The following is a 25827-nucleotide window of genomic DNA, read 5'->3' as shown; positions in this document are numbered from 1 at the left end:
TGTTTAGAATTTCGTCATCGAAAAATTGTGTGAAGTATTCTAATGGACTTCTACCGGGTTTGAGTGGTACTTCACACATCAGAGGCCATTCCGTGCTTGGAAGACTTGAGTCTTCATTTTCAGGTTCCCCTGTAGTTTCTCTCTCGGCAGCCTGTGTCCCAGTAATACCTTCCTTGTTTGTCTGCAGAGTTGGAGGGGCCATTGTAGAACTGGTGCTTGGGAGTGTTGAGCCTGCTTTTACAGGTTCCCCTCTATCTTCTTTCTTGGTAGCGTTTGTCCCAGTAACGTTTTCCTTGTTTGTCTCCAGGGCTGTAGAGGGCGTTGTAGATCTTGTCCTTCTACACTTTCTAGATAGCGGAAATGGACCAGGTAACAGACGGCAATCCTATGTCATATGATGATTCCTCACAAACATTGTTGATAGCCATGTCAGTTACAAACACATCGGCACTCAGCTGACTTGCAGGCAAATTACCTATACATGGGTTGTCTTCTGCACCCGAATCCTCATCAGTCAAATCATCATTTGCATTTAGAGGTGGCAGAAGTGCGACATCTACACCACTGTTTGGAATAGTTTCACTACTGTCCATGATTTCCAGAAGTTCATGCAGTGTAATTTTTCTCCGGGAAACACAAAGAAAATACCATATTATCCTGACGTCCTTCCAGAAGGACGCTAAAAAATACAACATTATTACTAGTTTTGAATGTACGTTCATGCAAATTTCACATAAGTGTATTGAAAGCCCTAACCTTTGAGATATTGCAGCATAAATTTCAAAAAAATAATCCGTAAATTACGGTAAATATAATTACCCATTTATAACAAGGTCAGTCAAATCAACCATCGCTGCTGAAGTCCAACATTCAGGTCTAAATTTCTCGCTCACAACTGACGATTAACTTGCAGCTCCTGTGCAGTCGTCAACAATGGACATTGAAAAGGCGCGTGACTAACAATAGTAACATTTGGAGCCTAATATCAATTATTACGTCATTATTTCTTAAGCCATGCATTCCGTCCTTCTGGAAGGACGTCAGGAACATCTGGGTTAATAAGTAGCATTATCACCCTATTTAAATGGTAAGTCTAAGTCGTTTTGAAAATATTTTCTGACATACCCCCTCTTTTCTAAAGTCATCGATTTTCACATAATTGAAAGTAGGGTCGATTTTCACATTTCAAGTGACTTACCTTGCTCATGGGCGTCAGAGAATTAAAAAGCATTGCAAACTTCTCTATTTCTCTTCCTCTCACCACAAACTGTGATGTTGCATAGAGGCAGAGATATAACAGATCTGTATTGCTTTCCATACTTTCAAGTCAACGAAAAATTCCAGTCACCAACCATTCACTATTGATGGCGAAAATGAACCATATAATGCACTCTGTTGGACAAATGCTAAGGTGAAAATACTACAAAATGTTACGTGGCACAGCCTTAACAACTCACTTGGTGACAGAGTGTCATATGGCAGCAAGTACTTGCAGTAGATGTCATCTAGCTTGGTGACCCTGTCTTGAGCAGACTTGGGTATCTTCATTCCATCTGCTACTCGATGCCACTTCTTCTTCTCAATGACTTCCTTCAAGCCACCCAGACTCTGAACTATTTTGTACAGTCGTGGTAGATCAACTTCCATGCCTCCAATCTGCATCAAGACATTAGTACTATATGATCACATGCCACATCAAGTTGGGAAACACAATATGAAGGCATGAGTTAATGCGGATTATTAAACTGGCAGAGAATGCATTTTAAATCTAAACTCAAATTATTCTATACACACTGAATGTAGGCCACAGCAGCAACATCACTGCTTTCTAAAAAGATTTTCTGTATGTCTGATTTTTTACAATATAGAACTAAACCTTCTACTTGGGTGATAATATGTTCCTACAAAATACCCAATGTTTCTGGTTGTAGATAAAGCAATATCACTGTGAAAATTACACCAGAAGTGAACTAAAACTTACTGACACCTTGCAAACATTACAAGTGAATACGAACCACCACTCAATTGGACCTGTGGAGAGGCACTATCTAGTCTTCTACTGCCTCTTTTTTACTTACAACTGTTAACAGTATCTAAGAGACAAATAGCTGTGCTATTTAGAAAAGTCTTAAGGCTACATGATTCAACACATCTGTCACAGAAAAATCTTATAAAGTTCATGTGGGAACTAAGATATCTCTCTTACGAAATAACAACAATAAAAGTTCAGATGCGTGACATATGAGAGCAGTAGCAGTAGAAGTAGCAGTAGCAGTACAGTAGTAGTAGTAGTAGCCATTGCAGTAGTAGTAGCAGTGGTGTAGTAGTAATAGTGGTGGTAGTAGATATAGCAATAGTAGTAGTAGTAGTAGTAGCAGTAGTAGCCATTGCAGTAATAGTAGCTGTGGTATAGTAGTAATAGTCGTGGTAGTAGATATAGCAGGAGTAGCAGCAGCAGCAGCAGCAGTAGTAGTAGTAGTAGTAGTAGTAGTAGTAGTAGTAGTAGTAGTAGTAGTAGTAGTAGTAGTAGTAGTAGTAGTAGTAGAAATAGTAGTAATAGCTGTAGCCATTGCAGTAGTAGTAGCAGTGGTATAGTAGTAATAGCAGCAGCAGCAGTAGTATTTTATTTAATAATGCCTTCAGCAGAGTTCAACTGCAGAGGTTATTCATTGTTCAAATTCAACATTGGAGGAATCTATGCTAAGGATTTTATCGCCCTTGGCTAGATTAGAACCAGCAAACCTCAGATCCAACAATAGGGTAACTGCTAGATCATGAAGATGACAATTACACAAGTAAATACATTATGTACAGTAGGTACAAATATTATGAAAATACTGAAGGAAGTGTTCACAATTTTAGGAAAGAGGATAAAATACACTTCTATTGGACCAAGCAATTATGACATTCTAGTAGGCAAATAAAACATTTACATGCTTATACTTTTAATTTCTTAACATTTTGTGACATTTATTATATTATCTATCTGTAACGGTCACAATGTATCATTTTGTTCTTAACTGAGAAAATTTCAATATAATAGTTACACTACTTCATAAGAAGGATGTACGTAAAGTTAGAAAAATTAAATTTGTAAAAAAGAATCCTTCCAAGAAGCAACTTATATTTCAGTGGGTTGTGCAAGCAACAATTTAAAATCGAAAAAGAATCTTTAAAATTGACAAAATATCGTACATTCTGTACATTGATTCAATTCGAATAAGTTTACGTAATTTTTTTTAAATTTCAAATGGACTTACCCAGGGAGGGTGATTGAATGATATACTTTGTGTAGCCAAGTATTTCTTGATGGCCGTCATCTCCTTCACATTTGGTCCCCAACGATGCAACATTTTATGGACATACTGGTTGTAAGCCAGAAAACGCATGTCATCACTCACTTTGCATTCAGGCTGAAATCACAATCAATGACAAGTTCAACAAAATATTCACAAATATGAAGATGGTGACTGATGTTTGAATCAGACAGATGCCAATTTTTCATGTTCATACTCACCACTAACAAATGTTTGTTTCAACATATGAGGGGCAGAAAATGGGTCAGATGTCAAAAAGTATAATAAAACATTTATCACCTCAAAATTAATCTCCAAAACTGTTTATACATTTATCCCAATACAATTGGCATTCATACAGTCCTCTCTGTAGATTGAAAACTCAAAAAAGTTTCATATCCATTGTTCAAGAATTAAAGCAGAAAATCAATATCCCGAATTTAAAAGAAAACTTACAAATTAAACCAAACTCTTTAACTCTATTAAATATAGAATATAATCTAAATTTAACAGAAGAAATACTGAAATCAGAAGTAAACACTGAAATACTGAAACAATTGTCTTTAGAGACAATTAATATTAGGTACCCTCCACAAAACTGGCTTCATTTATACACCGACGGATCCTTGATCTCCAGAGAACAAGGTGCCGGTGCAGGTGTTAAGTGCTGTCTCTTCTCACTTTATAGATCACTTGGATATGGAACAACAAGTTTTGATGGTGAAATCATTGCAATAAGTGAATGTCTCAGGAATCTTCTATGCCACATCAATAAATTTAGGAATGCAGTTATACTGTCAGACTCCAAAGCAGCTATTCTATCAATCGTCTCTAAACACACACCTTCATCTCAAACAGCAGAAATAACTAAAATGCTCTCTCAATTAATATAACTCAATAAAAGAATTGTATTCCAATGGATACCATACCATTGTGGAATCCTGGGAAACGAGAATGAGGATGCTTTAGCAAAGAAGGGCAGCACTGCTACAGACCTGTTACTAAATCTACGTATTAATCTGTGAAGAGATTTATTAAATCTACATACTTAGACTTTAACAAACAAAATTTGATAACACAATCCCAAGGGAAAAAATGGAACTCTCTGCATTAAAATCCACAGTTAATTCCCGATTACCACGAAAATCGTCTGTAGCTGCATTTAGATTGGCAACAGGCCATGGTTGTTTGGCTAAACACCTGCATAGAATTGGAATATATCAGTCCCCTAACTGCCCATTGTGCAACTCAAACCAAGAAATGGATTCATTGGCTGGTCATGATAATATCTTTGAAAAATATTGGAGTGCAAGAGGTCAAATGACTTTATTGTCAAACACCTGGCATTAGAAAACAACAACAACAACATTTATCCCAATGCGCGACAAGATGATCAATCCCATTCTTGAAAAAGCTTGTGGGCTGTCTACTGAACCAGTTCTTTAACCAGTCACACATGTCTTCGTCCGATGTAAAATGAAGTCCACAAGTGTCTTTCTTCAACAATCCAAAAATGTAAAAATCGCATGGTGAGAGATCTGGGAGAATGCTGAAGCATTTCCAAACCAAATCTCTGAATCATATTCCAAACGAAGTTGACAGTATGTTGGTGGGCATTATCATGAAGAAGGCTAATCCATTCGATAGCATTTCAGAGCGTTCTGACTTAATGATGTGTCTCAATTTCTATAAAGTTTCTTCATAACGCTGTGAACTGATTGTGGCCCCATGCTCGAGAAATTCAACAAGTAGAAGACACCTAGAATCGAAGAAGAATGTCAACATGACTTTACCGGAACTTGTGTGTATTGCTTTGGACTTTTTCGGTAGGGGAGAATCCATGTGTTTCCATTGTTGGCTCTGCCATTTGCTCTCCAGTTCAAAATGGTGACACCATGATTCGTCCCCAGTGACAATACGGGACAGAAGCACATACTCTTCCTCGTGGTATCTTTGCAAGTGACCCAGTGAAGCAGCCATTTTGTTTTTTGTTCCTCCGACAACTGATGTGGAATGCATTGCACGTTGAATTTTTTGGTAATGCAGGTGTTTCGTCGCAATGATGTGTACGGAACCTTGACTTATTCCCACCAAACAATGAAGTTCTTCCACAGTGATCCGTCGATTTCCCCGTTTAAGACCATCAATCTCAGCAATAACAGCTGGAGTGATGGCACAATGAGCCTGACCTGAGCAACCATTGTATTGCAGTGACACTCATCCCTCTTGGAATCTCTTGTGCCATTCCAGTACATGCGAACATGATATGCTGTGTTTGCCGTAAACAGCAGACATGTGACGATGGATTTCTCGTCTTTCTACTCCTTCAGCAGTCAAAAATCGCAGTACACCTCACTGTTCTTCTTTACCTGCCTCCATTAGTGATGTTGGACGAACACATGTATCTCTAACCTCAATTCCACCACAATAAACCAACGACTAGTATGTAAGCAGAGGTTGTAACTGTGCTTTCGTGAGTCGCCACCAGATGTCAGTTCAGCAATCAAATTCCAGTGGTACCAACTTGCCAGCCGTGAGATAATACGCATGGTGACCCACTTTCATTTGAGTGCCCCTCATAGATCTGCTCTGCTATGTAAGTTACAATAAGTAATCATTATTATAATTATACAGGGTGGACACTAAATGGTATCTGAATACCAAAGTTTGGTACAGATGTATTTTTTCATTCCCCATAATAGGTCTATATTAGGTGCAGCCCAAAAGTAACATTTTTAACTTTGACTGTACAGAGAGTTTCATGGCCACAATAGTGTCTTATGAGAAATCTTCTGGGAAAACACAGTAAATCCGAGGTCAAGTCCACTGTCTGTCTGGAATTTCAACAAAACCGATGTCCATGAATTACAAACGTTTCTACGACAAAAGCATGATGACTTTCTAAGGACTGAAGGAAATATGGAAAATGTGTGGCATAAATTTAAGAGTATAATTTTCGAGGCATTAGTAAAATGTGTACCTTCTAAAATAATTAAGAAAAATCCGGACCCAGAATATTACACTAATTATATTCGCTACTTAAAGAAAAAGACAAGGCGCGCATTTAGTAAACGTAAACGAAGCCATGAGCATTGGGAAAAATATGTCGATTTAATTAAGAAACTTGAGTGTGAAAAAAGGTTAGCTCAGGAAAATTTTCTAAAAACTATTTTAAAAGAAGATGAAAGTAACAATTGGAGACAGTTTTATAATTATGTATGCAAGAGAAAAGGAAAAAATGAAGGAGTAGTGCTTTTACGAAATCAGAACGGAGAAAGTATAACTGATGACAAAGAAAAGGCTGACTTATTAAATTCCTATTTCATTTCGGTTTTCAATAATAAAAATAATAATAATAATAATAATAATAATAATAATAATAATAATAATAATAATAATAATAATAATAATAATAATAATCCCGCTGATAGGAGTGGTTGTGTCACAGACCGTGAATGTGAACCAAATTCGACTTTCAAAATAACTTCCAAAGGGGTTAGAGAGAGAATAACGAAATTAAAAAATCTGAAGTCTCGAGGACCAGATAGTATTGCTACAGAGATTCTTAAATTAGGTTCCGAGGCCATAATTCCATACTTAATGCGTATATTTCATGTTTCCATAAACAATGCAGCTATTCCATGTGACTGGAAATCAGCTATAGTGGTACCCATACATAAAGGTGGAAATAAATTAGATGTCGGAAACTACAGACCGATTAGCCTTACATCTGTCGTATGTAAAGTCATGGAGCATTTGATATCGGATTATATTTGTCATGTTCTAAATGCGAAAGACTGGTTTTACAACCGCCAGCATGGTTTTAGGGAAGGCTTCTCATGTGATAGTCAAATTACGTCGCTGGTTCAGGATCTAGCTGAAGAGGTGGATAGAGGCGGAAGAATCGATGCAGTTGTGATTGATTTTTCGAAAGCATTTGATTTGGTGCCACATGACATATTAATAGATAAGTTAAGTAGGCTAGGAATAGATAAAAGAGTGGTGCTATGGATCCAAGAATTCTTAAAAGGTAGAACCCAGAGAGTTAGAGTAGGTCATGAAATATCGGAAATTGGAAATACAAGTTCAGGGGTGCCACAGGGCAGTGTTCTGGGTCCATTACTCTTTATAATATACGTAAATGACCTATGCCAGAACATTACATCAAATGTGAGGCTATTTGCAGACGACTGCATTATCCATAGAAAGATTAGAAATAATTCAAATGTAGATGCTATTCAAACAGACTTGAATAAAATTTATAACTGGGTGTTAATGCATAGGATGAAAATAAATGGTTCTAAAAGTAAATCTATAACATTTTGTAAAACCCAAGAGGAAACTAGTCTTAATTACGAATTCAGTGGTGTTGTAATTCCGCAAGAACAATGTTGTAAATACCTAGGAGTGTATTTAAACTCCAAACTTTCTTGGGGAGAGCATGTTGATAATGTTACGGGTAAAGCATGAAGGGCACTTCACTTTATTATGAGAATCTTGAGAAAGGCTAGCCCCAAATCGAGGGAAATAGCATATCTAATGTTAGTGTGACCGTTAATGGAATACGGAACTACATGTTGGGATCCCTATAGAATATATCAGATAAATTCCTTAGAAAGAATCCAGTATAGGGCAGCTAAATTTGTTAAAGGTAAAAGAGAAGATGGAAACGATACGATAAAATAACTTAAATGGAAAACTTTGGAAAACAGACATAGGAAAACTAGAATAACATCATTGTATAGAGCACATCTAGGTCAGAAAACATGAGTAGACATAATGGCTCAGTTAGAAAAGCCAATGTACTATGGTAGGAACGATCATGATTTTAAAATCAAATGTAGGAAACAGAAAACGGATGTAGGTAAATTCTCATTTTTAAATAGAACTATAAATGATTGGAATGACCTACCTGCAGCGGTCTTTGAGGGCTGTCCTTCCTTAAGGAGATTCAAGAATAACTTAAAAAGTTGTGTATAAAGTGCTAATTAAAATTAAGGTGACATTCAACATTTACTTTTTTAAGGTGACATGTATTTATCTAGCCTGACGAGTTTACTTCCTTGGTTTGAATTGTAAATTATTTAAAAATAGCGTGTAAGAGGGCCTTAGACTAGAAATGTTTAGTTTAAATGTAGTTCTGTTTATAAGTATGCATAAGGATGTAATTATTTGACTTATTTGAATTGTTGTATCAGTGAAGCAAGGTGAGTCAGTGAAGTTATAGTTTTACAGTGCAGTGAACAGTTCCGATCAGTGATAATTTATAGCGTCAATGAAATGTGTTCTATAGTGTCAGTGAAATGTGTTACAGAGTGTCAGTGAAATGTGTGCTAAAGTGTCAGTGAAATGCGTCATAGTGCCACTACAGGGAATGAGATGAGAGTAAAGTGAAAGACTATTGAAACTTATGTAGGACCTATACATGTAGGTTGTATTGTAAAATTAGGTATTTTATTTATGTTTTATTATTATTGTGTTAAATTGTACTGTGTATTCTTATTGTATTGTGTATAAAATTGTATATGTGTTGTAAAATTGTATTGTGTATTGTAAATTTTATTGTGTACTGCTTATCATTTTATTGTGTATTGTTTATATTGTATATACCACTGCCACCGGGTGCTTGCCCACTTGCAGTGTAAATAAATACATACATACATACATACATACACCTTGAGGTTCTGAGAGGGAAGGATAGCTTTGTAGTATATTGCATACAAATTTCAGCTCTGGGGATACATGTAGGATAAGAAACAATTTACTAGAATTTGTTTTTAATATTGTTAATGGAGTTTTCATGCAAAAAACAGCGTGCAATAATTACATTTTTGTTTTTAAAAGATGGGATTTGAGTTAGTACTAATCGAGAAGTGGGTCAGTTTGCAGAGATAATACAATGGACTACAGCAATGTGAACAGAATATGAAAGACAAGATCTAACTCCATTGGCAGTCCACTGCAGTCTTCTCCCATTCACAGCAACCCAAACACTCTGGTTCAAATTCAATAAATTCAAACTCTTCATCATTGTCATCATCCTCAACTTCAATAGTGTACCACGGGCAACACTAAAAGCAGAGTGTTTTACATCTTCGGTACACAGTTGCTAGGGGAACACTTGTAAGTCAAATGATGAAGAATCGAAATATTCCCCATTGGTGAAAGAAAGAAGTGTTAGGATACAAAAAAAGAATCCAGAATTATAACAACTCACCTTAAAATTGGGAGGTGGTACTACTCGACACAAACCAAATTTTTCAGCCACAGGCCGTATTCTGTCAATATACTCCAGAGGGTCTTGAAATTCCTTCTCAGTGGGATGGAAGATGGGTGCCTCAACCATCTGGGCTGGACTTCCCAGATGTGGGAAGACTGTAGTGTTACTGGGTCTACAAGCATAGCTGGATGACTTTGATTTCTGAGAACTCCTGCAAAAAAATTGCATTTTTAAAGAGATTGACATATCAATCTCTGACGAAATCTTATGTGTTTTGTAACTATTCAGTTCTTTATCATGTTACCAACAAACTGAGTTGTTGTGAAGTACTAAAATATGTAATGCAACAGTATGTGTCAATTTCACAAAATTTTTTTCCCTTAAAAATTTTTCTCAAAAAGGGGGTAAGTCTTAAATAACGAGAGCTAAAATTTCTGGCGAATCTTGGTTAGCAGAAGTCTGCTATTCTGTGTTTACTTAAGTACCGTGTATGATGAAAAATAGTAAAATTACGTTCCTACCTCCCTGAAGCAGACAAAGCAGGGTTTTTATAAGGCTGAATATTTCCTTATTTCCAAATGTACCTGCATAAGAAGGAAGCTGTCTGAACTTGTCGGAAATTGTCGGAACTTGCACACAATGCTGTCTAGTGCACAAGAATGTTTGAAACATTATTTCCAGCTTTCAGTTGTTTGCAGTCACCTCGACAATAGTTGCTTTTCTCAGTTTGTAATATTCTGTTTTTACTTAATTCGATAAAATGAGCGTCACTGACAGTGAGCAGTTGATAGCTCGTGTATGAAAGACAGACTATATGGGATGAAAGAATCAAAGAATATTCAAATAGAACTTATGCAGAAAAATGTTGGAAGAATATCAGCTTATTCATACCCTTCAAAATGTTGCTGCCCACAATTAATTAATTTTATGGACTCCTATTTACTTACAAATGGCTTTTAAGGAACCTGCAGGTTCATTGCTGCCCTTACACAAGCCTACTATCGGTCCCTATCATGTGCAAGATTAATCCAGTCTCTATTATCATATCCCACCTCCCTCAAATCCATTTTAATATTATCCTCCTATCTATGTCTCGACCTCCCAACTAACACTCTATATGCATTTCTGAATTCGCCCATAAGTGCTACATGCCCATCTCAAATGTTTGGATTTAATGTTCCTAATTATGTCAGGTGAAGAGTACAATGCATGCAGTTCTGCGTTGTGTAACTTTCTCCATTCTCCTGTAACTTCAGTCCTCTTAGCCCCAAACACCCTTAATCTAGGTTCCTCTCTCAAAGTGAGAATCCAAGTTTCACAACCATACAGAATATGGACTCCTACACACACGAAAATTTTAAATCAATATTTTCTAGCAAAAGCAGTTTGTTGTTACTCAGAAAAGACATCTTTCACTGTGAAAACTTTATCAGTAAACTGGCGCTGGTCTCCAGTTTTCTACTACATGTCCACAGTAAGCGCAAGCAAGTGCAAAGAACAAGCATTGACCATCGCAAGCATTAAAAGTCTTGACTTCCCAGCAGTATGCGTTCCCTTAAGCAACCAGGCTTGGACTCTGGGAATTTATTTGCCACAATTAGCTATTACTGGAGGGGTAACTCATAGTAACCAATGAAGTTTGTGGATTGTTTGCAGCTAGTGTGATAGTTTTATTTTATGAGAAATGGCTTCAGGAAAAAAGTGCTACAAGTGTGATGACAGTTATGATACCTAAAAGTGTTTCTTCTTTAGAAGTAAATGATATAATATTAGTGATCTTGATACAGGTCACAAATTATAGAGCTAATCCATGCTATGATTACAATAATTAATTAGAACACTTATTGATGAAGTAAATAAATATAAATATCTTCCAAATTAGCAATTTCTTGAACAATTAAAGCATCGAAAGATCATGACATTATGAAGAGAATGGAATATTTACTTTTAATGCAGATTAGTGAATTTTCTCTTCATGTGCATGCATAAAATTTCAACATGTGGGTCTATCTTTTAAATTATTGTAAGCAGCATGGCTTATTTGCTGATGTAAGTGACAATTTTCAATCATGTGTACTGCACGCCAGTTTTATTGCTTGCAGTCACTGCAACGCAAATATTAAGTTTGATTGCAAATGTTATGTTTCTGTACGTAATCACAACATTTCATACCATTCTGTAGGTCTGTTGTCCTAGTTAAGTACTATGTATGTAGCTGTTAAATTTAATGTTAAAGTCGGTAAACAAAGATTACGTCCCATTAAAATATGTGTTTTGATGTGGACTTTATGTTGTCAGCAAACAGCTGGATACATTACGAAGATTGATTTATTAAATTTTACAGTATTTATTAAAAGTCCTATGACAAATGGACGTAATAATTTTATTACATTAAAAACAATCTGATAGCATTAAGAAAAATATTTCTTGTAATTCAGTCACACCTCCATGCAACGAAAACTGATATTAACAATAAACTCTGTTGCAACAAAACAATGTTTCATCCTTCATTACAACGATGGACAAATTTTTTAGAAACCCCGATAGAACAATAAAAACATAATAATAATAATAATAATAATAATAATAATAATAATAATAATAATAATAATAATAATAATAATAATAATAATAATAACAACAACAACAACAACAACAATCATTTTAATTTACTTGGTTTTCATGTTCAATATTTCACTTTTATCTTGGTTTGCCCTCTTAAAGATGTTTTCCCATTGTTTCATCTAGCCTCTTTCATACTTTTGATATCAATCCTGGTATTCTATGCAAGGAATGTGATACAATAGAGTACCTGCTTCTAGGGTGCTTGACCCTTAACAGTATTTTCTTTTATGGTTCCTGACCACATTAAAGTGTTAGTTATTAAAGAATTGAAGCTAACTGAAGTGGCTAAAAAGTATGGGTTTACGCAGCCAACACTGGCAACATTCATAAAGAAACACACGGAAATAGAGGGCAGTGTTGCAAGTGATAAAAGTAATTCTGAATGTTAGCATTTAAAATGAGGTGGCAGAAGACATTGACACTGCTACCTTGAAATGTTTTAATGAAGTGAGGATACTTAACATTCCTATAACAGGCCCTATTCTGTGTCACAAAGAGCTTAATTTTGCTAAGTGTACTTGGCAGTCGAACTTCAAAGCAAGTAATGGTTGCCTACAACGTTTTGAGGGCAAACATATGATTATTTTTAAGTGGGAGCTAAAGGAAAAAATCTGTTCTCACAGGCAATGCTAATTCTTGACAAGCTACTAAAAAGACTGAAGTTATGAAAAAAATACAGTCCATATGGCATCTTTAAGTCGACAATTAAATGGTGAGTAGGACTAAATACCTATTATTTCATAGTCTGTAATGTTATACTTATTTCTACTATAATCTCTTTCAGAACATAAATTTGAGCACAATTTCATATCTCTTCAATATAACAATAACTCTGATATAAGAATACAATTCTTCTAGTCCCCAGACCGTATATACTTACAAATGGCTTTTAAGGAACCTGCAGGTTCATTGCCACCCTCATATAAGCCCGCTATTAGTCCCCATCGTGCAAGATTAATCCAGTCTCTATCATCATATCCCACCTCCCTCTAATCCATTTTAATATTATCCTCCCATCTATGTCTCGGCCTCCCCAAAGGTCTTTTTCCTCCAACCTCCCAACTAACACTCTATATGTATTTCTGGATTCACCCATATGTGTTACATGCCCTACCCATCTCAAACGTCTGTATTTAATGTTCCTAATTATGTCAGGTGAAGGAAAACAAAATATATGTTGGCAGATAATGGAAAGATAGTTGACAAAATAGACAGCCTGCAGATATCAGATTATAATTTTGAGAAAGTTGACAACTTTACATATTTAGGATCAGTGGTCACTAGCGATAATAACATGTCCAAAGAAATCTCTAATCGATTAATGAAAGCAAACAGAGCATATTTCGGCTTGAAATATCACTTTAGTTCACATGCTCTATCCAGGAAAGTAAAAGTTATTCTTTACAAAACATTAGTGAGACCAGTTTTGACATATGCGGCAGAAACGTGGTCAATCTCCAAAAATGATGAAAAAAGACTGGAGATTTTCGAAAGAAAGATTCTGCGAAGGATCTATGGCCCAACATTTGAGGAAGGTCTCTGGAGGAGGAGATGCAACTATGAATTATATAGACTTCTAGGAGAGCCAAATATAATCAATACAGTTAAAACTAGCAGATTGAGGTGGGCAGGACATGTAATACGCATGGACCCAAGTGAACCTTGCAAAAAAATTGTAATAAATCCGGGAGGTCAGAGAAGACGAGGTCGACCGCACTTGCGATGGATTGATGGAGTGGAAGAGGATGCCAGAAAGTTGGGGTGCAAGAATTGGAAGGCTGCTACACAAGATAGAGACGGATGGCGACAATTACTAAGGGAGGCCCAGGCCCACCAAGGGCTGTAGCGCCAATGATGATGAATTATGTCAGGTGAAGAATAAAATGTGTGCAGTTCTGTGTTCTGTTAACTTTCTCCATTCTCCTGTAACTTCATCCCTTTTAGCCCCAAATATTTTCCTAAGAACCTTATTCTCAAACACCCATAACTTAGTTCCTCTCTCAGTGAGAGTCCAAGTTTCACAACCATACAGAACAAACGGTAATATTATAATTGTTTCATAAATTCTAACTTTCAGATTTTTTGACAGCAGACTAGATGACAAAAGCTTCTCAACTGAATAATAACAGACATTTCCCATATTTATTCTGTGTTTAATTTCTTCCCGAATGTCATTTATATTTGTTACTCTTGCTCCAAGATATTTGAATTTTTCCATCTCTTTAAAGGATAAATCTCCAATTTTTATATAGACTGTATATAATTTTGTTAAAAGTTTTGACTGAACTAATGACTTTTAAGAGGCATGATGGGGCCAATAAGCTAATTACTATAAATGACAATTTATTACATGTGCCGTCTATGCTTATCCGCTAGTTAAAGCTCCATCATATATTAAAAAAAGTCTTTCTAGACATTATACCTCATAGGAGTAGTGCCACAAACATACTGCATGTGAAGCACCATCGAGGTTGTGTAGCATATTTTAAATGGAATATACTGTGAGCCCTGAATCACGATTACCATCACCACTCTAACCTGCCCATGTGAACATGCAGTAACATGACACTCACCTCTTAGTGCCAGCAGCAGCTCTTGATGTGCTGGGACTGTTCACTTCTGTAGAACCCCGCCTCTCTTTTGCCTGTACTTTGGCAGCAGACATTTTAGAAGCTGTCACAGCACCAACAGATGAACCAGTCTGGTTTGAAGAGGTTCTACTTTCTTTCATAGAAGAGTGAGCCTTATCAATCGGTTTTGCAGACACCATTGCAAGTGGCTTCTTCATTGAACTGTCTGCCTCAGTCTGCGTGTACAAGCCAGAGGGGATATCACTAGTTTTTCCAATGCCTGGAGTTGTCTTAAATGCGTCTGTCTCTGGGCCACTCGGTACTGTGTCAGTGGTAGCATCACTTCTGTTGGTTGGTGCCACAACTGGGCGTCCACGAGCAGTAGGTTGAACTGTCCCAACTGGAGGGTAAGTTCCTGTGGTGACAGTTGAAGGCGCTCCTACTGCAGAACCATAAATATTTTTCTGATCCATCATCAACATTCCAGCAGGTCTTTGATGCTGTGTAGTAAGCACAGACCTGTACACATACAAAATCAAATGATTAAACATTTGTGACTTTGACATGTATAATTATACTAATCTAAAAATTCAGGTATGGTTAAGTAATGTATCAATAAGGAACATCATATTTTATTTGATAAGATCAATGTCTTAACCATGAAGTTCAGCTATTGTGATCACAGAATTAGAAAAGACATTGAAATTAGTGTATTAGATACCGCCCAATGATAGAAAAAGTGGTTTTATAATGAGTAGAGTCCTGATTTTATGTAATTACATATTCTATTTCTACAGATGTAGCTAAGAGAGAAACAAAAATTTCGGCCAATCACGCTAAAAAGATCCTCATTCCGAAGTTTTAAGTTACGTATTTTTACATATTGTGACGTATATTACATAGGATTATCATATTTTGATAAGCAAAAAAGGGGACACTTTATCGACACATACTTCTGAACAGATTGCTATCATAGATCATGTACTATACTGATATATAGTACCGGTATGTAGAAGCTGAGAAATATTGCTAGTAGTAATTTTCTTAACCTAAAATAACAAAATAATAATACAAACTAGTGAATTGGTTATAATTTAATCTTTATAACCTTGAGTCTAATTATAAATCACAAAAAAAACCAATAAAAATAACACACAATACCAATACTTTGGTATCTGATATTGCTATAGCCTATATGACGATATTGTACCTGCAGTCTCATTGGGTTGACTTTTCAATTCAATATTTTGGACTGTAAACCACCATTCTTCCAGTTGAAATACTGGATAACTATTGGAAAGAGCTTTATCGAACCATGGTTACTTCCATCAGTGGAAACTCCACAATAAAGTATTTCATTTTCTTCAATGGTTTTTAAAACATTTCCCAAGAATCAGGTGCCAAAGCAGAGTTTATAATTGCCTCTGTCTTCGTTTTTCCACAATAAACTTCTTCGCAATATCCGAATCTGGGAACGTCGTCTTCAGTAGGCCAGATATGCATGCCATCACATTGTAACTATTGTAGTGTTTACCAATGTGGAAAGCAAAAGTTCCTTCTGCTGCAGTTACTTCATCTTCCAATTTGCTGCCAGGTTTTACAAAAAAGTCAGTTAATTTTTTAGAAGAACTTTCTTCTCGAAATGTCCTTTGTGCTTTTCGCAATCTAGATACGCTTGCAAATCAAGCTCTCATTTATTCGACACTGAAACAAATGTACCAGCTTTACATATCATGCATTCACCCTCAAAATTATCTCTACCTATTTGAAAACAAAAATACTACTTCTCTAACTCAGCAGAAAATTTACACTTTCTTTTTGGCATTTATTCTCGTACACAGCACAAAAAGACAGTTATGAAAGTCGGCAGTCAGCAAGCTATAGTAACCGGAAGACAACATATAGCATTGTCACATAGTGGCAACAGTTTTAAACACAAGACGCAAGCTTCCAAACATTACAAAAATAAAACATCGATAATATTGATCAAAGAGTACAGAAAGAGAAGTTCACAAGAGCATTTAAAGTGGGGTGGACTAAAGCGTTACTTAACTGTAACGATTAGAAGGTTCCATGTTACAAAAAAGTAACCGTTACAAATGTTTGAGACATTTTCCTTAACTAGTAACGTCGTATTTTAAACGTAACCTAAAAACCCGGACAATTAGCCAAAATCTAAAAACCCGCTCAGACGAAAAATTTAACCCTAAAAAAGAGGACATGTGCGGGGCAACCTTATATTACATATATTCATACATATTAAATATTTTATTTTTTTTTAAGCATATTGCCAGACTTCTAACATCTTCCGTGATCCTGCCATGCTGTTAATGTCATGCTTTCGATATCTCTCTCATGTGGTAGCTATTAGGTTACGTCCCTTTTCGGATTTCTCCTTCAAAATTTTCTAATGTTCCTTCAAATTGGAACAGCGAAAATCAGAAACAAGTGACCAACAGGCTTGGAGCTCACATAGACACTTCCTCTCAGCTCCACCTTGCAAGAACACGGGATTGTTTCTCTTCCAATTTTCCCGTTCATACATTCATTCACACAATGAAGAAACTGGAAAACTACATACCGGTACTGTAAATAGGTTACAAGATTACAAAACTAGAAGTAAATTTGACACATGATCATGACATTCAAAAGTTAGATCAAACTTCCACCTTCATTGAGGGAGGAGAAAATTAATTTTAGTAGGTTATTTTACGATGCTTTATCAATATCTTAGGTTATTTAGTGTCTGAATGAGATGAAGGTGATAATGGCGGTGAAATGAGTCCGGGGTCCAGCACCGAAAGTTACCCAGCATTTGCTCATATTGGGTTGAGGGAAAACTCTGGAAAAAACCTTAACCAGGTAACTTGCCCCGATCAGGAATCGAACCTGAGCCACCTGGTTTTATAGCTAGACGCACTAACCGTTACTCCATGGGTGTGGACGGGAGGAGAAGAGGTAGAATAAATGTCTTATTCATTAATAACTACTACAAGTGGGTCAGTCAAGTGGAGTTATTTATCTATAATAGCCTCAAGAGCAGAATACCTCTCTCTCTCCTTTTCATACGACTATGAAGATGGCTGAAATGTGCGGAAGATTATGATCTGGTGCTGGAGAAGTTCAAACCAAACGATTCGTGAATGGCTTCCTAGAATGTGCTGGGTATTTGAGACAACATGCATACTACAAATAAGAGGAATTCACTTAACAAAACAACAACACACGTCATACCTTCCAATGCCGAGAGTATTGCTATCTTGAATCCCAGTTGAAGCACGGTTGAAATTGGGTGGTTTGGTGACTAGTTTGGCACGCATGATGACACGCTGATTCGGACCTGTTGGACCTTCTGTGCCCAACTTAACAGCAACACCCTGTATCAACTGTTGTGACGGAGCTGCTAATGACACTCCTGTTCCAGGAGGCTGCTGCAATGGGATATAAAACAGATGGCCTTCACTGTCATCCTCTTCCTCCTCTGTGACATCCGTCTGTGTGGAACATTCCATGCTCTTCTGAGGTACGGGTTCTGGAGTGGCAGGATCTGATGCCACCACACTCTGCGATGGAGTGTCAAGGCTGGGCTCATTGTCCAGATTTACTTGCACAGCAATTGATGTACTACTTGTGCACCCAGTTTTTAGTGTTGTCATCACACCATCATTCTGCAAGAGCAGCAACTGCTGTTGCTGTTGCTGCTGTGGTGCCTGCTGCTGCTGTTGTTGCTGGGTTGGCATGTAATTCTCAACTTGCACTGGTCTCATAGTAATAGGCAATGTCGGTATGATCTGAACAACAGCTGTTGCTAAAGGCAATGTTTGTATTGGCTGACTGACAACAGGTAATGCAAGCCTCTCAGACTGTACTGTTGGAAGTGCTGAAGACTGGCCAGTTTGCACTGTCTGTATTGTTGAAGAAGGGACTGTCTGCATTGTTGAAGAATTTATAGTTTGCATTGTTGAAGACTGTACTGTTTGCACTGTTGATGACTGTACTGTTTGCATTGTTGATGACTGTATCGTTTGCATTGTTGAAGGTGGTACTGCTTGCAATGCTGCAGATGAGACCATTTGTACTGTTGAAGATGGGACTGTTTGCAATGTTGAATGTGGGACTGATTGAACTGTTGCACACTGCACTGTTGGCATGGCTGGAGACGAAACAGCTTGTATGGCCGAAGACGAAACAGATTGTATGGCCGAAGACGATACAGCATGCATGGGCAAAGATGAAACAGACTGCATAGCGGAAGAGGAAATAGCTTGCATTGTTGGAAGAGGAGCTGTTTGTATCTTTGAAGATGGGCTTGTTTGAACTGCCAAAGACGGAGCCATTTGCAATGCTGACGAAACAGCCATATGAATTGTTGATGATGGTACTGTTTTTGTTGCTGAAGATGGGACTATTTGTACTGTTGAAGATGGTACTGTTTGCATTGATGACTGCACTGTTTGAACTGTTGATGTCTGAACAGTCTGCATTGCTGAATGAACTGGTTGTACTATCAGTGACTGACTGACTTGTGGAAGAACTGATTGTGAAGGTGGTGACTGAATTGACTGGACAGATGATGACTGTATACTTGGTTGTACTGCTGCTGATGTCTGAATTGACTGCATAGGTGGAGAATGAACAGGCTGCATTGGTGGAGAGTGAATTGACTGCAAAGGTGACTGAACTGTCTGTGATGATGGGGACTGAACCATCTGTAATGATGAAACAGTTTGTACTGGTGATGATGGAACAGTCTGTGCTGGTCCTGCTGATGGTGGCGGTGTTATTTCATCATCAAGTCTTGCTAAATCTTCTTCTGACTTTGATGTTGTAGTGCTAGATGTTCTACTATCCCGTGCCCTCCGCCTGAATGGAGTACTAATAGGTGGTAATTCTGGTTCTGAATCAAATGCATAAACACTGCTTTCGTTTTCTGGAGAAAATGCATTTGCACTAGGAGTGAAGTCTTTGCGTTCTTTTACCTTGTGTGGGAAAGACCGGCGTTGCTGGAATATTGACTTCTTCTCCCCTCCTCGATCTTGTACTGACTGGGATTTACCAAGAGACTGATGCTGAGTCTTTGTTTCTTGCTTCTTACTCTCTGTGTGTAATTTACCAACTTTTCCTTCTTCCTGCACATTTTCACCTGCTGAAGATTCATGTACAGATTTTTCTTGCTTTGCTCGTTTCTTATGCGAAAGTCCTAGTGTCACCATATCACCAACATTATGTACTGTTGAAGTTAAACTGGCATTTGTATGGAGTCTCTCAGCATTACCTCCGTCTCTGGTAACACCTTCAGTCTTATCCTGAATTCGTGCACTTAGTACGTCTGTTCTCTTTTGAGAATTAATTGCTCTGAGTTCTGTTTCTTTGACTGGGGAATTAGCCTTCTTAACATTTGTTCTTGAATCTTTTCTTGTCTCTATTGGCAACAATTTTTCTGTGGAAGACTGTAAAGTGGTGACAGCAGCTGACTCTGGCTGCAATGCTTTCTTTGAGCTACTTAACTCAAGCCTTTCTTGCGACATATCTAATCTCAGATTAAGTTCGTTCACTTTAAACGAAGAACTTTTCTCAGTACTATACATCTGACTGCTGACTTCTTTCAAGTAAGACGAGGTTCCTGTAACTCCCTTTGCTACTTTCACTTCATCTTTAGTAGTATCATCATGTTCTTTTGATATGCTATTGCTCATGAAATCATCTCCAATGACAGATTCACTGCATTTGCATTCACTCTTATCAAACATGGGACACTTATGATCTGGTTCCTCGATATAGCTTTCATTTAGCCATTTCTCAATCTGTTCATTGGACATGTTTACTTTTGCTTTCACTTTATCCCTGAAAGTAGGTTCTCTATTTTTACTTTGATAACCGAGTGTGTGACAAGGATTCATTTCAACCTTTCTTACACTAACAAGAGATTTTAGTTTCATTGTTTCTGGCTTGTTTTCATTAGCAGCAGTCACTGGCATACTTTTCAACGAAGTGACGATGTTACTGACAGATGGCAAGTTACTGACCACAGGCACTTCAGTTTTAATAGTCTCCACCTTGCCTTCAAGCTTGATGAGTTCTTTAAGAGGAATATCATCGTAATGAATTCCAGTCTTGGGATCTGGATTCAAGATGATGTCAGTAGGTAAAACTTTACCTGGGGTGTATTTTGGTAGAGGTTCTTCAGTCTTTGTTAACACACTATTGCCTAAAGCTGCTGTTACTTCCACTTTAGGTAACACATTCTTAGCAAGAGGAGAATATAATATATCCTCTTTTGGTAGTTTTCTTGATCTAGTACCATCTTCACAACCGCTACTATCAAGTGCGCGTTTTGGCGAAGTTTTAATTCCTTGCTGCAGTACTGTTTGATTAACAATTTCAGTGGCACTGAGAATTCTATCACTCTTCCTCGAAATATTCTCACTCAAGGATGACTTGTTTTCCATTTTAACAACTGTCTCTGTCTTTGGACTCGTCACAATTTCACTACTGTTACATGCTTTACTGAGACTCTCAGTTATTTGTTTGTCAAGTTTCACAATTTTTGGTTCAGTCTTCAGTTTTAAGAACTTCCTCTTCATCATATTCAGTTGCTTCTTTGTATCCACCTTATTACCAGCCATGACTTCAGTTCCACTCTTCACTTCAGCATTCACATTTTTCAACTTACTTGATATGCTTAATTCACCCTGTGATTCCAATCTCTCCTCTTTCTTAATACAAATTTCACTTAACAATTCTTTGCCTTTGGGACTAATTTTACTCTTTGAATCTAAAACAGCTGGTCTTGCTGATTGTTCTAATTTATCTCCTTCGGCAGATACATGTGATGATTTCGATCTTGTACTCTGGAATAGTGTCTTGTCAGCCACAAATGATGATGGAGCTTCGACTCCAGTTTTTGCTGTCTTTTTAGACACATCACCATCAGGTTTCGACACTGGCACTTCCACATCCTTGCCTTTCGGACACAATTCTTTGGCATTTTCACCCTTCTTCTGTAATACTTCAGTCAGTTTAGTATTACTGTTTTCGTTCTTCTTGGGTAAATCTTTACTCTTAGAATCTGTATCCTCTTTTCTTTGGTTCACTTGTTTATTCTTACTGATATCAGATTCTGCTGCACTTTGCGAAGTTTCTTTACTCTTGGCACTAACTTCAACATTCTTCTTAGGTGAGTTGTCTCTGCTTCTTACACTGGAATCAGTTCTGTTCTTTGGAATGTCTTCATTCTTTTTCAACACTACTTCTTTATTTTTAGTTCTAAGGTCGTCTTCACCCTTTCTTTGTTCAATTTCACGGTTATTAGCATTACCCTCTTCAGCCTTCTTCTCTGAACCAGATGTCTTGTTGCACAATTCAGCCTCGCACTTTTTCCTGCTGTTAACTTCCTCTACCTTCTTCGCTGACATATCATTCTTTGTACTTCGCTCAATATCTTCTCTATGACACAAATCTTTCTTCTTTGAAAGCTTATCATCAGAACTTCTGAGTGTCATCTCGGTCTTATTACAATCACTGTCTTCCTCTTCATCTTTCCTTTTTTCTACTTCTTTTTTCTTAGCATGAAGTTCACCCTCAGTTTTCTTTTGTGGCACATCTTTCTTCTTCTGACGATCTTCTTCACTCTTTCTCAGCATTTCTTTCTTCTTTGAGTTCCCATCATCTTCACTCTTTTTTAACACATTCTTCTTCACATGAAGCTCATCTTCAATCTTTTTCAACACTGCACTTTTCCTCTTGCTTTGAGGATCATCCTCGTTCTTTTTCGGTACAGTTTCCTTCTTCTTAGCACCAACACCATCCTCACTCTTCTTGAGGGGCACCTCTTTATTCTTACAAACTTCTTCAACCTTCTTTGCTGCTTCTTTCAGTTTCGCATTTACACTCTCCCTAGTTCTTCTTTGTGGTGTGTCATCACTCCTACTTTCCTCTTCTGTTATCTTCTTTTCTTTATTTGCATCTTCAATCTTTTTCTCTTTCTTTTTAATTGTCTCATTATCCTCGACTTTTTTAGATGAACTATCCCTTACTTTCGCATTGCCTTCATTTCTTTTAGATATTTCTTTATTCTTTGCAACGAGAATCTCTTCACTCTTTCGTTCTTTATTCTTTACATTAACATCTTCACTCTTTCGAACCACCTTTTCCTTACTTTTCAAACTGGCATCACTCCTTCTGCTTGTCAGTTCTCTTGCTTTGGCAACAAGACTTACATCACCACTTCTACGTGACATTTCTCTACGTTCATCATCTTCAACTCTTTCCTCTGACAATACTTTACTCCTGACATCAACATTCTCAGAGATTTCCATTGTACCTTTAATTCTGGTATCATTAAGCTTATCATTTGGTTTCTGTGCTGGTTCGACAGGCATTTTTAACTTTCTCTCAGCTTTCAAAGCCACTACATTCTTTCTCTTTGTTTCAGTGGAACATTTTGCAACGGTTGAATCTGGAGTCTTCATGTCTGTCTTGGTAGCAATCTTCCTATTTGTAAGGTCTTTTCCTTCTTTTGAGCCTGTTTTCTGTTCCACTATAACCTCTTTGCTATTACTATCATCACCGAGTTTCTGTTTCAAAGCTAGCTTTCCAAGTGGCTCTTCATCAGAATCACTAAATGTCTCTTCTGCTGGCATGTCTGCAGCACTCTCCTGCATTTTGGGCTTCCTCAAGAGCCTTGTTGGAGAGTTAGAAGATGGAGATGCCACTGGTTTGCTCTTTTTAACGATGCTCTTGGACGGTACTGACTCTGCTGTTGCAATTTCTGGATTAGGAGCCTGTTCCATTGCATCCTGGGAAGTCTGCTCGTTGACATCTCGGGAACCTGGTGGAATGGTATCACGTGAGCCTCTTCTCAAGCTGCGCCGTGGGCCTGAAGGAGGTCCCATCTTATCTGCATCTGATTCTGGTTCAATTTCTTTGTTATCTTCTTGACAATTAGCATCTGCATTCTGCAACTTAGCAGACAGTTTCTTTGGTCTTGCTTGCAAGCCCTTCACAGTTTCCCCTTGTTTCTTCTTGACAATATCTTCTTTCTTATTGACAATATCTTCTTTCGTAAGGCTAGCTTCCTTTTTACTTCGAATTTCTGCCTCCCTCATTTTGTCAAGGTTCTTTGAAATTTCAGCTTTTCGTAAAGCCAATCTCTTGCTTCTTACTGACAGTCTTCTGATCCTTACAATGTCAAACTTCTTCTCTTTTTCAACCGTACCATCGGGTACAGATCTTGCTTTCAGTGATGAAAGTGGCTTAGTGTCTTCTTTTGTTAGAAGTGCTTCTTTCTTTTCTTTGTATGCTCTTGCTTTGATCTCACTTTCTCGCCGCTCTGCAAACAAACATTTATTTCTTTATTTAAAGTTATTAAATACAATAATACATAAAGTAAAAATAAAAACCTTCATTACTTGCTACAGTTTTCTGAAACAAGTTCTTGTTGAAATATGCGACAATATTTATTTTCATATATGAAGGTAAAAAAATCTCATGAGACATGAGCCAAGTTTTATGGCCATGATAATGGGATACATTTTTTAATGTAAGGTAGACAAGGTCTACCATAAGAAAGCAGTTGCAGGATAAATAACTGAAGGGTTTACTGTAAATATAAACAGCTGATCTCTCTTTGCACAAAAACAATTAAATGGATCTGTAAACACATTAAGATACTAGACAAATAAGTACTGGGGAAGAGACTGAGTTATTTCAAATGTAACGAGCAGCATAGTTAACAGTATCATCACTAATGACAGTGATCAATATAAGAGCCACAATTCTGAAAATTCACAATCATTAATATCTGCAAGATGCAGAAGAGATGCATTTCAATCCCACTCTACATTTGTTTTTATACTACAGTTGAGCTTCAATTATCACTGTCTTCAACTGTCGTTGTTTCCCACTAAGTACAGTTTGTTATTTATACAATTAAATTAAATAATTGCTGAAATTCTACTAATCATCTTTTTTTTTTACCAGATCATGTAATAATACAATATTTTATTGCCAAGACAAAGATACATATTGCCTTTCTTATATAAAAACACTCTAGCACCCCCAGAAAGAGTAAGTTACATACTCATGCTCAGGGAACATTCCACATAATGTTAAGACATTTTATTAAATAACAGAGTAAAAACACACACACACACAGATATCACAAAAACTGAACTATAAATTTTCTCTCTAAACAGCAATTTTTTTAATTGATTTTTTTAAATAGGAACATTAGCAAATTGTATGTTTAGGAATTTAGCTATTATCATGTTATGAAGCCTTGGACTGAAGTTGCTACTGCGATTATATGCTACAGTTGTGGTACATTTAGGTACTGTCAAGCATATATGTTGTCTGATCTTTTGGTTTTGTATATATTAATGTGAATATAAATTAAATATATTTTGGTGTGTATATACGAAATTCAATAATACATTTGATGAAAGTCACTTTAAATTCTGCATGCAACAGTTCTGAAGGATAATATAAATTTATTAAGGCATATTTTTATTATTATTTTCTGTAGCAGAGTTATTGGCATGAGGGGAAGTACTATAAGCACTACCCCATCCTGCAATGCTATATTGTAATATAGCTTGTACTAATGTGAGGTAAATCAGTCGTAAAGTATGGACAGTCAAGTAATTTCGTAGAATGACAAAATAGTGAATAATTTTTCTTAATCTATTGCACAGAAAAAGAACATGTTTATCCCAACGTAAATGTAAATGATTATTATTCTGAGATACTTCATGAGATTCATTTAGAATAGGACAGTTACACTATTAGAAGAACAATTGTATGTATGAATTTTTAAACACAAGAGCGAATCAGGATATTTCATACCAATAGATGTTAATGAAAATGGTACAACCATAGTTTTAGAATGATTTAAGACAAGTAGGTCGGAATCAAACCAATTTTTAATCAATGTGATGGCATTATTTGCATTAAAGATGGTATCATCCCAAGTTTTACCTGCAAAAATAACAACAATAACTCTGTTTACATTATTTAGTGCAGTACAATGATTGAGGTGGTTCGAGTTCATTATGAAGTTTGGTAGTCTATATAAGATGTAGTTGTCAGTCTAAAATTTTAAATTGATGTAAGCACT

General features: G+C 36.8%; 1 protein-coding gene across 1 annotated transcript in view; it reads right to left on the bottom strand.

Annotated features, from left to right (window-relative positions):
- Jarid2 (Jumonji, AT rich interactive domain 2) overlaps positions 1-25827 on the bottom strand; it is a gene marked incomplete in the record, with an annotated part of 573379 nt that overhangs the window by 46284 nt on the left and 501268 nt on the right. Inside the window, 5 exon segments of the mRNA XM_069845635.1 lie at positions 1458-1656; positions 3261-3413; positions 9514-9727; positions 14715-15230; positions 17946-24042. Coding sequence (XP_069701736.1) covers positions 1458-1656; positions 3261-3413; positions 9514-9727; positions 14715-15230; positions 17946-24042 — 7179 coding nt within the window.

Source organism: Periplaneta americana, chromosome 14 (assembly GCF_040183065.1).
Source record: "Periplaneta americana isolate PAMFEO1 chromosome 14, P.americana_PAMFEO1_priV1, whole genome shotgun sequence".
Classification (NCBI taxonomy): Eukaryota; Metazoa; Arthropoda; class Insecta; order Blattodea; family Blattidae; genus Periplaneta; species Periplaneta americana.
This window is presented reverse-complemented; position numbering and strand designations above follow the sequence as displayed.